Genomic DNA, 15,391 nt, shown 5'->3' on the forward strand with positions numbered 1-15,391 from the left:
GCGGAAGTGAAGCATAAAACAACAACTATTTCCTCTTACAAAATAATTGCACTTTCAAAATAAAATGGCTTCATAATTTCTGTACCGGGTTACACGGCCATCACAAAACAAAGAGCTTTTTAAGTTGAAAATTCTTGTACATAAATGCGTAAATCCCGGAATTTCTATAGATATGAACATAAAACAGTCTAGATTATTGGTTAAAAGCAAAACAACAGGCAGTTATCATTCATTTTCCGTAAATATTTCAAGCTAAAGTTACGCTAAGTTTTTCCATTTTTTTGACGTTTCAAAGTGCATGCATGGTGCTATTTTGAATAATGATGGTGGATAATGATGGTGAAGTCTGTGAGCGGGAAGAAAAACTTGTCGATTTAGCATCTCCCATCTGCCTAGAAGATCTTTCCAATGGGGGTGACTTTGGGCAAATTCCCAAATGAGAATTTGGCAAATTGTTAATCCTGGATTTCACCCAAAATGTCTGACAATGAATGAATAGCCTACTGCTGTTGATGTTGACTGTTTTTCTTTATTTTTCCAGATGGTGCTAGTAAAGGGAATTTTTGGCGTGATTTATTTTTTGTCAGTTTTTACGTAACGAGCTGAAAATTGATTAAAAATAACATTTTACAATTGCTTTTAATCCTTGATTGGATTTGTCTATAATTAATTTAAACATTGGCTTTAATAGGTTTACCTAAATCAAGAGGGAGAGTTAAAACTAGGGTTGTTCCGATCATGTTTTTTTTTGCTCCCGAGGTTTGAGTATCTTCCGATCCCGATATTTCCCGATCCGATTGCTTTTTTTTGCTCCCGATTCAATTCCAATCATTCCGGATAATATTTCCCGATCATATACATATTGGCAATGCATTAAGAAAAAAATGAATAAAACTCGGACGAATATATACATTCAACATACAGTACATAAGTACTGTATTTGTTTATTATGACAATAAATCCTCAAGATGGCATTTGCATTATTAACATTCTTTCTGTGAGAGGGATCCACGGATAGAAAGACTTGTGACTTTGTATATTGTGACTAAATATTGCCATCTAGTGTATTTGTTGAGCTTTAAGTAAATGATACTGTACCCATGCCCAAATGCATGATGGGAAGTAGAACCATGACTGTGCGTAGTGCTACCAATTGATATATCTTCTTTGCGTTGGGAAATAACATAAGGTGCTAAGAAAAAGATCATTTGCTACCTTGCTTCCCCACATTGCTTCCCATGATATTTCTAATCGTAGGGAGAGGGATTGTAAGGCTTTAGCCAATTAAAAAAAGGCTCCAAAGGCTGCCAAAATTTACTCTACTCATTTTACGCTGCCTTTTATCTCTCTATATAGGTAAAACGGCGCCATTACAGATTGAGCGCGACAATACGTGGGTGGGTCGTGCAGCGCATGCATTAATTGCGTTAAATATTTTAACCTGATACATTTTTTAAAAAATTAATTACCGCCGTTATCGGTATAAATTTGATAACCCTAACTTAAGCCTAAACTAAAGACTCTGGATGAGTGTAACATATTATGTTTGTAATGTTAAATACAATTAGAAAACGATTTAATTAAAAAATATATATGGCGGAAAACACAGACAAGACTGAAAAAGCAGTTTCTGCTCTTGCACCCCTCTTTAAAATAAACTGCTTTATTTTAAGCCAAAAGAACTTTTGTGTTTGATAGAACAATATGCCTATATGCTGCCATAGCCGATTCATGGTGCATTAAGCCCCCGAACTATTTTTAATTTGTCCGTTTTACACTGAAAACCCCCGTTTACAGACGTCGCGCAACCACTTTTTGCTCAACCCAGCCATAAAAACAAGGGAAATAATTATATTTATTTTTCAAAATGTTTGCCATTTTTATCTTGGAATCATGAATTGATGTCTAATATTTCGTAAAAAAAAAAAAAAAAAAATTAATAACTCGCATATTTTGAACTTTTAAACAAATTATGTCACAATAAAAAAATTGGGGTCTGTAAAAAAGTCTACCTCATAACTAATATCTACCTCATAACTATCGATTAATTGTATTTTTTTGTTACTGTCGCATGTTCCCCAATATGTTAAATGATAAATAATCGATCCAAACAAAGAAAAATTGAAAAAAAAATGTTTAAAAGGGTAAATATATGAAAAAGAACATCTCGACCACTCCTTGATGTCTGCGATTTCTGCATCGCGACCCTTGTTATATTCCCATGTTTCACCCATAAAATCCCCCAAAAATCCAGCTGTGGCCATTTACATCTGTTTCTTGACACTCGATGATACATGCTACATGGGAGTTTTTGGATCAAAACAAGGTAGGAACGCGATAATATCTCGTTAAAATCATGGCGTCTTTAATTCTGCTCTCGCGTGCTGTCGCCTCCAGTTAGGGTTTTGCTGTTTAAAAAACTTTTTTTTTTTTTTTTTTAATGCCCTTGTGTTCAAAACATTTTTTCCCCCAGAAAAATGAGATTTTAAGCTTTCCAATGATGTATCACACCTCCATATAGGACAATTTTGAAATTTGGTCAAATTGGGGGTCTCAGAGCGTAACTTCAAGTCACCTGAATGTTTTCCGCCATATATATTAAAAAAAGGCATGGCCGATATTTTTTTGCTGATTCCGATACTTTGAAAATGACGTGATCGGACCCGATCGAGTTAAAACTATAGCCTTTTTATTTGAATTTTTTTTAAGTAGTGTTACAGTAGTACTATACCACCAACGTAGAATTTGTTCCTCGCTACTAACGAAGTTAATATTGTCTCATTGTATGACTCACTAAATCTCACATGTTGATCCCAAGATACCAACATGATCAGCCGCAGACATTTTGATTCGAGTGTGCACACGGGTGAAGGGGCAGCAAAATCCCAAAGGGGCAGAAGTTGAATATGAGGTGAAAGATAACGAGATGGGAGACTGAATGGGAGGGGGCAGGAAGAGAGGGAGTGAGGGAAAGAGAGAGACAGAGGGGCAAAGTCAGAGGCAGGGAGGAAACCAGAAGGACTTGACGAGGAGCAAACAGAGGCACGACAAAGAAAGAAGCGCGGAGGCTGAAGCATGTGTTGGACGACGGCGGGAAACCAAGAGTAGAGACCCCTTTTATCCCTCTTGAGTATACTCCACACTCTCGAAGAAAAAGTGGGGTCGATTTCACAAAAGGAATCTTAAGTGGCGGAGTAAAGAGATGAACAGAGAAGGTTCTTTGAGGAGACGGCTCTCCTCCCTCAGGGGTGCTTGGCGATGGAGTACGGGCTACTTATTCAGGAAGGTAGGCAGCAGGGGAACACTGGATGAATTTGTTTAAAACTCTCAAGTTTCGCCATGAAAATGCATACCAGTTGCAGATTTTTTTTTGGGGGGGGGGGGGGGGGGGGGGGTTCTTTTTTTTCTTATTGAGATATAAGCAGTGTTAATTTGTTATTTTGTCCAGTTTTTGGAATATTTAATCTGCTGAAGTCATTTTTCGTTATGAAACTTTGCATGGTTTACAATAGTAATGACGTAATTCCTATTATTTGTGGATGATCCTGGGGTCAAATTGACCCAAGTAAGTGAAATAATCACTGTGGTAGTTTTTCATGTTTAAATTTCTACTCAGCTTGTAACGACATTAATAATAAAGTACATGTAATGTTTATTTTCATATCACTAACACATTTGAATGCTCAAATGGGACATTTTTCAGTTCATAAGAACCAAACTTAAATGTAATATTTGATCATACAGTATTTCTTTGGTCAATTTGACCTGTAGCATAACAGGAGTTTATTACCATCTGAGTCAAAGTGACCCATGCATATAAAATATACAAGTAGTTTTTGTTGCATGGAACGTATTTTGCTTGGCCAGTAATGGCATTAATAATAGATTTATTTTTTTTTGTGGTGATATTTGACTATGTAAATTAGAGCTGCAACGATAAATCGATTAACTCGAGTATTCGATTAGAAAAAAATATTCGAATGAAATTTTGCTGCTTCGAGTATTAGTTTAATAAAAGTGACGTAATGATTTATTTTGAAAGTGTTTGCATTTAGTTTTATTGATTTGGGTGGCTACACTGCCTTCTATTCTGCCTCAATTCATATGGCTGAATCCAGGTGCTCCCTGTTAAGACCAACATAAGCTAAATTTTGTTTGAGCTAATGTTTTTTTTAATGGATTCGTAATTTAGTTTAAAGGTATATTTAGCCTATTTTTGAGGGTATATGTGTCTGAACTAATTTTTCATGCTCCTTATGCGATTACTCGATCATTTGAACTAATGGTTTATCGATTAATCGACTACTAAAATAATCGATAGCTGCAGCCCTAATGTAAATATATTCAGGGAATCGATTAATCTATCAGTTGGTTAGTTCGAATAATCGAGTAATCGGATTACAAACATTTAATGCATTGCGGAATACATTTAGGAGATGTAAAAAAAGGAAAAGAGGTTTATGCTTGCAACAACATTTATTTTGACTAGCCAAGTTTGCACTTTCAAAATAGCATTAAATACGAATACAAAATAAATGCACTTTCATTTCAAGTACAAAATGCATTTTAAAATGAATTAAAATATCCGAGCTTAGCCTCAAACTGTGTGAAAAGATTACAAAATGTAGATCTAAGTACAAAAAAAGAATTGACAAACTAGTATAGCAAACGTCCGTTAGCTTAAATGCAATACAATGCTAACTTTTTCTCTTTTAAGAGAGGGAAGTCTGGGCTTCCCTGTTAAAGCTGCTGCCCCCGCGACCCGACCCCGGAACAAGCGGAAGATAATGGATGGATGGATGGATGGCTCTTAACAAATGGTTCAAACACGTATTCCCACAAAAAATGGCTAATTATACCCATGAACTAAATTAAGAATGCATGAAACAAAAATTAGCTCAAACAAAAACTTAGCTTATATTGGTTTTAACAGGGAGCAGCTGGATTCAGCTATGTTAAATGAGTTGAGGATCTAAGTACAAGAAAAGAACAATTGGCTAACTTACATAGCAAAAGTCCGCAAACTTAAATGTTATAAAATGCTAACCTTTTTTATTTTAATTTTAACAATGCTCTTAACAAATGGTTCGAACACACATTCCCACAAAAAATGGCTAATTATACCCATGAACTAAATTATGAATGCATGAAACAAAAATTAGCTCAAACAAAAACTTAGCTTATGTTGGTCTTAACAGGGAGCGGCTGGATTCAGCTATGTTAAATGAGTTATATCATATTCACTGTTGCCACTAGAGGGCATTGTACCTGCCCAAATCAATAAAACTAAATGCCACCACTTTCAGAACAAGCCATTACAATGCCACTCTAAATAAACGAATTCTAGAAGCAGCAAAATTTGATTCAAAGCTTTTTTCTTATCGAATTACTCGAGTTAATCAATAAATCACCGCAGCACTCGTTATGATATATTTTAAAATTTTTAATTTAACAGGATGGTTTGTCACGCTGTGGGTCAATTGACGCATGTAAATAAATGAAAACAAAGATGATTTTTATCACGAGACTTTCTGCCCATCAAGTGTCAAAAATAAACTGAGATATAAGTATTTATTGTAGTTTTTTTTTTCTTTTTTGTTCCTTAGAAATGCACATATAGGATGCTTATGTTGTGGTTGCTTCTTATAATATGCTAACCCCCCCCAACTGTTTTAGGGGGCTGGTACAAACGTCTCTCTCCCTTTTTGGTTACCCCACGCTTTCTCAGAGGGTTAATTTGTATGGCCGACTTGTAAAGTCCATGTTCCCAGATGGTTTTCATCTGGACACAGGCTTTCAAGATCTACCCTGCCCCCTGCCTTTACCTCTAATTCTTTTAACACCACACTTCGTAGTTGGTTCTTTAAGATTTTTTTCCGAACGGTGAAAAAAATGTAAGTTTTATCTACGGATCACCAAGAGTTCAGATGCATAAGTAGTTCTAGCAACCTTTTAAGTGACGAACATATTTTTATGTACAGGTACATCCTTATCGTCATACATTTTGACTCATAGTTTGTGTTCTACTGGTTTTTATGCATCACAGCTTCTGTTTATCTGACTCAGTTTATGAAGAATTAATCGGCCAAAAAACTTTGCATGTATCTATCTGGGTAAAAAAACGGCAGTTCTGATTAAAAGTTGTAGCATATGTATATGCTAGATATGTGCAGGTCGTGTGATATATTGCAGATAAATATCGAAATATTCAGTCAGATTTATTTTAATCAGGATGTTCAAAAAGTCACCTTGTGAAGCCGCTTTGTCGTTTTCATGTTGTTTTTATAAAATAGAAGAAACTTACCAATGTCAAGAGTATTGGCATGTGCCAGTATGCGATTCTGACGGTATAACTTTAAGCAAAAATACCGCGGTTTCATGGTATCACAGTATTGCAACTATAGCTCTAAAATGTGTTATTTTGAAATGTATGTTTTTTTTTTCTTTCCATTGAACAGGATTTAATTTTTCATAACATATTTACAAATTGGAATATCAACATGAATATAATTAAAAAATAAATAAATTAAATAACAACAAAATTAATACTGCATTTTCGGACTATAAGTCGCAGTTTTTTTCATAGTTTGGCTGGGGGTGCGACTTATACTCTAGAGCGACTTATGTGTCAAATTATTAAAACATTATATCATTTCACATGTTATTTTGGTGTTTTGGAGTGACACTAATGATTTGGTAAACTTGTTAGCATGTTCTTTATGCTATAGTTTTCTGAATAACTTTTAATAGCTATATTACGTTAACATACCGGCCACGTTCGCATTTTGTTGTTCATGCATCATGTAACATTATCATACTGTGAACTTATTCAGCATGTTGTTTTCTATTTTATTTTAATTTTAAATTGCCTTTCAAGATGACATATCTGTTTTGTGTGTTGCATTTTATCAAGTAAATTTAGGCCAAAAATGTGACTTATACTCCAGTGTGACTTATATGTTTTTTCCTCTTTGTTGGGCATTTTATGGCTGGTGCGACTTATACTTGGGTGCGACTTGTAGTCCGAAAAATACGGTAATTGAAATATTTTAAATAAAATGAAACAAATAGAACTTATAGACCAAAACCACATCCACAGCTCAGGTTGCTCCACAGGAGAACAAGAACCCTTGGTAATAAAGAACTGGACTTAAACAATATAGAGAGTAAGAGACAGAGCGCGTGTATGACTTGTATCATTATTTACACATTATACACACACACACACGCACACCCAACCTTTCTCAACACAGAAAGTATTGTGAAAGGCTGTATTATGAAAATGTTATTTTGAACAGATGTTTACAAATTGTGGAAGACTTAACAAAAGTAGGCTAATTGGTAGAGAGGAAACTACGCCCACATGATACTACGGTAGATATCACATAATATAGAATTAGATGCAAATGACAGACACGGCGGCATTGGCAATATGTATAAAGAACTAGATGTGTTAGTAAACAGCCGCCATCTTAAAGCAGTAGAGCTCTCATAAAGGCTCTGTTGTAGAGAAACTTTCTAGCGAACCTAAGTGTTTTTATCTAAAATGCTCCTAAATCGGCAAAATCTTGACTTAAATCTATCTTTAAATGATGAAACAGTTTTAAAACTTACACATGTCGAAAGTAGACAGAAGAGAAGTAATGCAATAACGGGAGCAATTTTAACAACTTTAACTCATTCACTCCCAGCCATTTTCACCGGAGCAACCCCCTTCGCTCCCGGCTGTTTTTTGACTGATTTTGCAAGGCCCACAGAAAATTCTGTTTTGTGGCTATATAAACATGGAACCCACCAAAAGAAAGATTAGACTCTTTTCCTTCAGCGGAAAAAAAAGTTCATATCTTTTTCCATTCTTTAGATATCAGCATTAGAAAATAGCTTAGTTTGAGCAATTTTCCAATTTCTGATGAAAAAACAGAAATTGAGCTTTTTGTAAAAGCATACATTTCAAACATAACTTTGACTTTAACACAGCTATTTTTTGCTTTAGTGACACCCCAAACATTTTAATAATATTTTCCTTCTACATAATAACATAAACAACAAGACAAATAGAGCTTTTTACAGCAAAGTAACAATTTATTTACACATAACTAAACTATTGAACTGAGAGATGACGCTGTTGTGGCTGCGGCTGTATCGGCAGACGGGGTAAATTTTCCCCTCATCACTGCCTGTCTGTCTCATCAAGATAGATTTTTTTGAATCTTCCTTTTGTAGTGACCACTACCTCATAACAAAATTCACCTAGGGAACTTGTGTGGGGCATGTGCCTTGTGTTTACATCGTTCTCCACATTTTTCTCACGCTTCTTACTTGTTCCAAATTCCATTTCCTGACTATTTCTCTTCATTCATTTCCTTTCACGGTCCGATATGACTTCTTACCAAATGCGCTACTGCCCTCCAGTGGCCAGTTTTATTGCTTTAAAATGGATTTTGAGCATTGTGCTTTGGAGCGAAATTGCATCAGAACCTAGAGATAAAAAAAAAAAAAAAAAAAAACGTAAAGGACGTATAAATACGTTTTTGGGACACTGAAACAATTAAAAATAGAACGTATTTATACGTTTTTGGGGGCAAATGAGTGAAATGACTTCCACACATAGCAAAGGTTACTATCTAGTTATCCCAATATCCGCAAAACCCCTGTGTCTAGTTAAGGTTAAGGTAAAGAATTGGACTACGGCCAATTGTCCCAATTGTGACCCCCCCCCCCCCCCCCCCCCCCCGAGAAAAAAAAACGTGAAAATGATCACCGGTTACTTTGCCAAAACTAATTACTCTTACATTCAGATAACTGAGTTACTAACGCAATTAGTTTTTGTGAGAAGTAATTTGTAACTCTAATTAATTACTTTTTTAAAGTAAGATTAACAACACTGCTAACTAGCCACATTATCCGCCTTGTTAACAAGCTTACATTATTGTATTTGTTTTACCATCGCTAGACACACTAAACACGCTGGAGTGAACTTTCGTAGCTGGTGGGAAACGTTAATAACAGCGTTTACTTACCTTAAATTTTGTGTAAAGTGACTAATGATGGTCACGTAAATGTGAAATCATGTTGGAGGTCCCGCTGTCCTCTAAGCCACGGGCATCTGTTTCTTTTCTGTAGCCAAAATACTGACATACTAGCGACTTTGTCCTTTTTGAGGAGCGCCGCCGCCCCAAGCCATGGATTTTTCGCTGCATTTTTGGGACATTAAAAGTAGCTAATACTGTGCTACGGAATGATGGAAAATGTTATGCCTAAAAGAGGATGTAGATAATTATTTATAACTTTTTCGCTGCCATTGAGTGCGATGGAAATTTGAAATTGGAGGGCTCGCAGTATTGTGGTTGGAGCGTGTTGTCAAAAATTTATAATATTTGGGAGAATTCATCATGATTTTTTTGTCATAGATTTTTTTATTATTATATTAAGTGTGTGGAATGGCATTTCAACATAAAGCCCTACCTTCATAAATCCTCTAAATGGTGGCTTTTTCTCTCAGTCTATCGTGATCGGACTGTTTTTTGCTCATTCATCACTGTTACCCTCTCGCGACCTTCTGGTCCTTGTTAGAGGCCCTCGTGCCAGACTGAAACGTTTAGGCCAAAGCCCAAGGGAAGCAACTGTTTTGCCTCGTTCTGACTGCGGATTTGTGTGAATTCTGAAGATCGGGCAAACTGTGGAGAAAAAAAAAAAAGCGCCCAGAGCGGTTTAAATTTTTTTGTTGCTAAATGATGTAAGCAAAATACTAGTAACAGTTCCCACAACAACACAGTTCAAGATGGTAATACACAGTAAATATTTTAATCATGCATCCTCCAGATGGACTGAAATAACAAAGCATATACCGTATTTTTCAGACTATAAGTCACAGTTTTTTTCATCCTTTGAGCGTGAATGCGACTTATATTCTGGAGCGACTTATGTGTGAAATTATAAACACATTATTACCGTATTCGCCCGAATATAAGACGGTGTTTTTTGCATTGAAATAAGACTGAAAAAGTGGGGGTCGTCTTATATTCGCGGTCTAGACATTATACCCATTCACGAAGCTAGATGGCGCCAGATATCATTGAAACAATGTTCTGTCATGAGAGATCTCAGCTACTCTCAAGTTTAACCAGTTTGCATTATTCTATTGCAATGTTTTTCCTTATTCAGATTTGTTTCAAGACTACAGTTACAGTTAGACATCACTTTGATGTTAATGCAGTTATTGCAATTTTGTTGTTTTATCACAATAGATTGGTTTATTTACATTTCAAAAACCAGAAGCCATTCATTTACGAATGTGATTGCACTTTAGTTTACATATTTAAATGTTCAGATATTAAGATTTGAATGAGGCAAAATAACATGCTTTTTCTCTCAAATATGTTGTTATAATCCTTTGTTTCAGATGTACTGTAATTATTTTCAGTATAAAAATTAATTTGGTGTTCAAAAAGTCTTTTTTCAAACTTGAGTCTTGAAAAAGAGGGGGTCGTTTTATAATCAGGGCTGTCTTATATTCGGGCCAATACGGTATATCATTTCACATGTTATTTTCACACTAAACGGCAAGAGTGCACTCAAGGCCTGTGTTTAAACTATAGACTTCACTATCAGTTGATGGGAAACGGAGCGCGGGGCCACTGCGTAGGGGGCCTATTTTCAAAAACTTAAAATTTAATCTCCAATAATCTCCAAATGCAGAGATAATGACCTATATTTTCAGGATCAATAGAAATATTTAACATTCATCATATAAGTTTTTGTCCGAAATAGCAACTTTTAAAAATTTTTAATTTAGTGTAATTTTAAGTTTTCAACAGCGAATAAATCACTCAATTTCTTACATTAGAAACTTAATACTTGAGGAAAGCATACAGAATCATCTTAATTTTGCTCACCAAAAGCAAATTTAGCATTTTTCTACATACAACCACAATTTATTTAGGTGGAATTCCGATGTCACTATTGCCACAGCACGTCTTGCCGGCTATCTTGCCCACGTGGTTTTTAGATTTCATGTTGCATGAAATAAAACACTTATAAGCCGACTTTTTTTTTTTTTTTTTTTATGTATGGACGCAGAAAAGTCTAAATTACTAGTTTTTTGCCCTAAAAACGGGCAGTTGGCCAAACATTAACAGATTATTTGAATGTAAAGTTATGTTATTGTCTATGGATACAAAATCCAACATGGCGGCCATCACAAAACAAAGAGCTTTTCACAGTTAAAAATTCTTGTAAATAAATGCGTGAATCTCTGAACTTCTATAGATATGATACGTAAAACAGTCTAAATTCTTGGTTAAAAGCAAAAAAAAAAAAAAAAAAAAAAAAACCCGGCAATTATCATTCATTTTACATGAACATTTCAAGCTAAAGTTACACAAATTTTTTCCATTCATTTTTTTCCCCCCTCAATGATTCAAAATTTTATATAATAATTACCTTGAATCCTCGACCAAATCACTCTTGAGACTCTCCTGCCTGTTTGTATGCACCAAAACGTTCATCCTGTTTCCACCTAAATCCGGCGTTAGAGCGCAGCGTGTGTTTGTGTTTATCGCAGTGAAAGCTGCCCGGATGCTCTGCCTGACACGGCCCCCTACAGGAAGCCGTGGACAATGTCTGTAGGAGCTCTCTTGTCAACTGATAGTGAATTCTGTGGTTTCAACATTGGCGGTAACTTATAAAAACAACAGAGAAGGGCCGAACAAACTGGCACAGAAAAAAAAAATCATATTCTGTAGATATCAAGCTGCAAGTAACAAAATTTGCAGTCAAAAATCAGCATCGAGCAGTAAAAAGAAAGTTTGGTGTTCGCGAAAAACTTGAAATGAGTTTACTCTTACTGAAATGAAGAAAACAAAGGAAGCTAATCGTGGGCTCAGAGCTAGGTGGACCTTACAAGATGACATATCTGTTCTTGGTGTCGGATTTTATCAAATAAATTTCCCCCAAAAATGAGACTTATACCCCGGGGCGACTTATACAGTATATGTTCTTTTCATCTCCATTGCACATTTTTTGGCTGGTGCGACTTATACTCAGGTGCGATTTATAGTACGAAAAATACAGTACAGTAATTTGCATGACAAAGAAAGCCGATGTAGCAGATCAGATATATGAACATGACGTTGTTAAAGTCAAGTCAAGCATGTTCAGTTGTTGTGCCTTTTTATACCAAACCAATGAACCACAACAGAAATCTGTTCTAGTTGGCTACAAATAGTTTTTGCAATAAAAAGGTTTTATAGTAGTGTGATAAAAAGACTGCTTGTAGTATAGGACTGCCTCCTTGTCATAATGGGGGTCAAATTGACCCATTTTCAAAGTCTGTGTAGTGGAGTGTAACATATTAAATCAAAATGGTTCATTTCACATACTGTATTTTCAGCACAGCCGACTGTTTTTTTTTTCCTTTGACACTTTTGGGCAAGTAAACAGTCCTCAGATCTAATTGACCCACTGACATTATTGCATTTTTGGGGAAACAAAAGGAGAGTTAATTCATGGAGAAAGATCATATTAGATTACCGAGTCTTGGCCTATATTTGCACTGTTCTTTCACCATATTTTAGTAAAGAATATGTATCTTGAGATGTCAAATAATCAGATTAGGAAAGAAACAGACACACACAATTGCATTAGTGGCAAAAGTGGCAGTAATTTAATTATCGGCAATTTTGACCGATGTACAGTATTTTATAGAACATAACTCATTACAACTGTTTCTGTACAAGTGGCCTTCAAAATGGAACGCTTACAACTTGGAGCTGATTTACCGTAAGCAGGCTGCAACACATCCCTGCATAGTGAGCGCTGCTCTTGACACTCTGTCTGATCTCAAGCAAAGTGATGGATAACAGCCCATCTTGTATACATGGAACCCAAACACCACAGGGGAGTGAAAAAGTCTGAAAGCCCTTTGACCCCACCCTCCCAATCTTAAACTAGTTTTGAGGAGTGAAGACATGCCAGGCACACAGTGAAACACTTCCAGCTACACTTCCTCTACATGGCTTTTACAGATTAAATTTGTGAGAATTGCCAGTTGTTCAAATTACAGAAGTAGCCATTAGCAAATAAATTCCAGTTTTACAATTGCTGATTCATAGTACAAGATAGCTCAAAAATACAACATTTATATTCAATAAGGCTTCAGTCTGTCTAATACAGGAAACCCTCCAATGCTGCTCAGATTTAATAATAGAAAGTAATTGATCATAAAGTATTGTGGCGCTTACGATATTTGACATAACAAGGTTCCCCCTCATTAAACATAATAAACCAGACTTACTTTTTTTTGTATCTTTGTGAACAGAACCCTCACGCCTGTCATGAATTCACCAACTATGTAAAGTCATGGTGCCACTCGGAAGGCTCTGCTGGCTCAGAGACTTGCGGGTTAATCTTCCGAATGGCACCGTGACTTTACATAGTTGGTGAATTCATGACATGTGTGAGGGTTCTGTGAGTGTGAAAAAAAGGTGGGTTAATAATGAGCATGAGTATTTTTGTGCGTAATGGGGACCAGAATCCACAGCGATAAGTCAATCAATCAATCAAATTTATTTATATAGCCCTTTACAAAACTCGAAAGGTCCCCAAAGTGCTTTACAACAAAGACAAACATGGCACATAGTAAATAAAAGGCAGGAAAGTATTATACAATGACATTAGGAAGAAAAGAAAAGAAAAAAGAAACGAAACAACGCATCACGATTAGTCAGACAGCAAACAAAACAATAAAACAGATAAAATCCGAAAACATTAAAAACCCTAAAGAAATAAAACCAGGCTAAACTAATCTTGGGGAAAGGCGAGTCTAAAAAGGTGTGTCTTTAAACGAGATTTAAAAAGGCCCAAATTTGTAGTGGTGCGGATTTCAGGGGGAAGACTATTCCATAACCTGGGTGCACCAACCGCAAAAGATCGGTCTCCCCACTGTTTGAGTTTGGACCTTGGGACTTGCAAATGAAGTTGGCTGGTAGAGCGAAGACTCCTGCCAGAGTTACGGATGGTTAAAATTTCTGATAAGTAAGAAGGAGCCTGGCCATTGATAGAATTAAAAACAAACAGTAAAAGTTTAAAATCAATTCTAAAATGGACTGGAAGCCAGTGGAGCGATGATAGCACGGGGTAATATGTTCACGTCTAGGTGTATCTGTTAAAAATCGAGCAGCAGCATTTTGAACAAGTTGGAGACGAGAAACCGAGGATTTGGGAAGACCAACATAAAGTGCGTTGCAGTAATCCAGCCTTGAGCTTATAAAAGCGTGAATTGCTTTTTCCAGGTCGTGGCGAGTAAGAAAAGGCTTCACTTTGGCCAAGAGACGGAGCTGGAAAAAACTTGCTCTTACAACAGAACTAATCTGTTTTTCAAAGTTGAGCCTGCAATCGAATATCACTCCGAGATTTTTAACATGTGTTTTAAAAAAGGGAGCCAGAGTGCCAGGGTTGGGCTCAAGGGCATTTAACATAGAAGGTGTGCCAAAAGTAATATATTCAGTTTTGCTTTTGTTAAGATGTAAAAAGTTTTGCGCTAGCCACTGCTTCACATCAGATATGCACTCCATTAATTTAGTGAGAGCAGTTTGTTCGTTGGGTCTCAGGGGGAGATACAGCTGCAGGTCATCAGCATAAAAATGAAAAGAGATATTATGTTTTTTTATAACTGATCCTAAAGGTAGGAGATAGAGTGCAAAGAGAACAGGCCCTAAAATGGAGCCTTGTGGCACCCCACAAGACAGAGAGGTTTGTGAGGAGGAAAAGTCCCCAATCATTACTGAGAAGGTCCTATGTTCCAGGTATGATTTAAACCACTGTAGAGCTTTACCACGGATACCTATAAAGTGTTCTAAACGAGATAGAAGGACTGTGTGGTCGACTGTATCAAATGCTGCTGTGAGATCTAGTAAAACAAGGATTGCTGGGTTTCCATTATCTACAGAAAGGGCAATGATAAGTGAAAAAAAAGCAGTGCACCATTAAAAAAAAAAAAAAAAAAAAAAAAGTTCTATATATTTATTCAGATTTAGCATTAGAAAGAGATTCAAACATATAATATGTGTGCATATATAATATATTCACAAAATGGTTTTTAAGCACTTCAAATGTAATAATTATGTTTTAAATATTTTACGGTCCCACCAAATTATTTTTAAACAAGAATAAAGTAGAAAAATGCTTGTCTTTATAAAATGCTTCATTGAGTGAGTCCACTCAAATCTGCTCTAGCTGCTCACTTACACACAGTGAGTTGCCACAGCAACTGTTTAACAAGTTAAACGATGATTCACGCATGCGACGCTTTGAAATAATCGTCAAACCTTAACCGTCTGTCAGTCATCGTTAACTTTAATAAGTAACTGCAGTGCACTGGCTGTCCAAGACA

General features: G+C 36.0%; 1 protein-coding gene across 9 annotated transcripts in view; it reads left to right on the top strand.

The window, feature by feature from the left end:
* tns1b (tensin 1b) overlaps positions 1-15,391 on the top strand; it is a 342,679-nt gene that overhangs the window by 226,962 nt on the left and 100,326 nt on the right. The window contains exon 1 of one of the 9 annotated variants that reach the window (XM_057852353.1): positions 3,004-3,286. The exons of the other annotated variants lie outside the window; for them this stretch is intronic. Coding sequence (XP_057708336.1) covers positions 3,203-3,286 — 84 coding nt within the window. The 5' untranslated portion in view covers positions 3,004-3,202. Of the gene's footprint in view, positions 1-3,003; positions 3,287-15,391 lie in introns of those variants that run through there. 9 annotated transcript variants of the gene reach the window in all.

The sequence above is a fragment of the Corythoichthys intestinalis genome, chromosome 12 (genome assembly GCF_030265065.1).
Source record: "Corythoichthys intestinalis isolate RoL2023-P3 chromosome 12, ASM3026506v1, whole genome shotgun sequence".
In the NCBI taxonomy this organism is placed as follows: Eukaryota; Metazoa; Chordata; class Actinopteri; order Syngnathiformes; family Syngnathidae; genus Corythoichthys; species Corythoichthys intestinalis.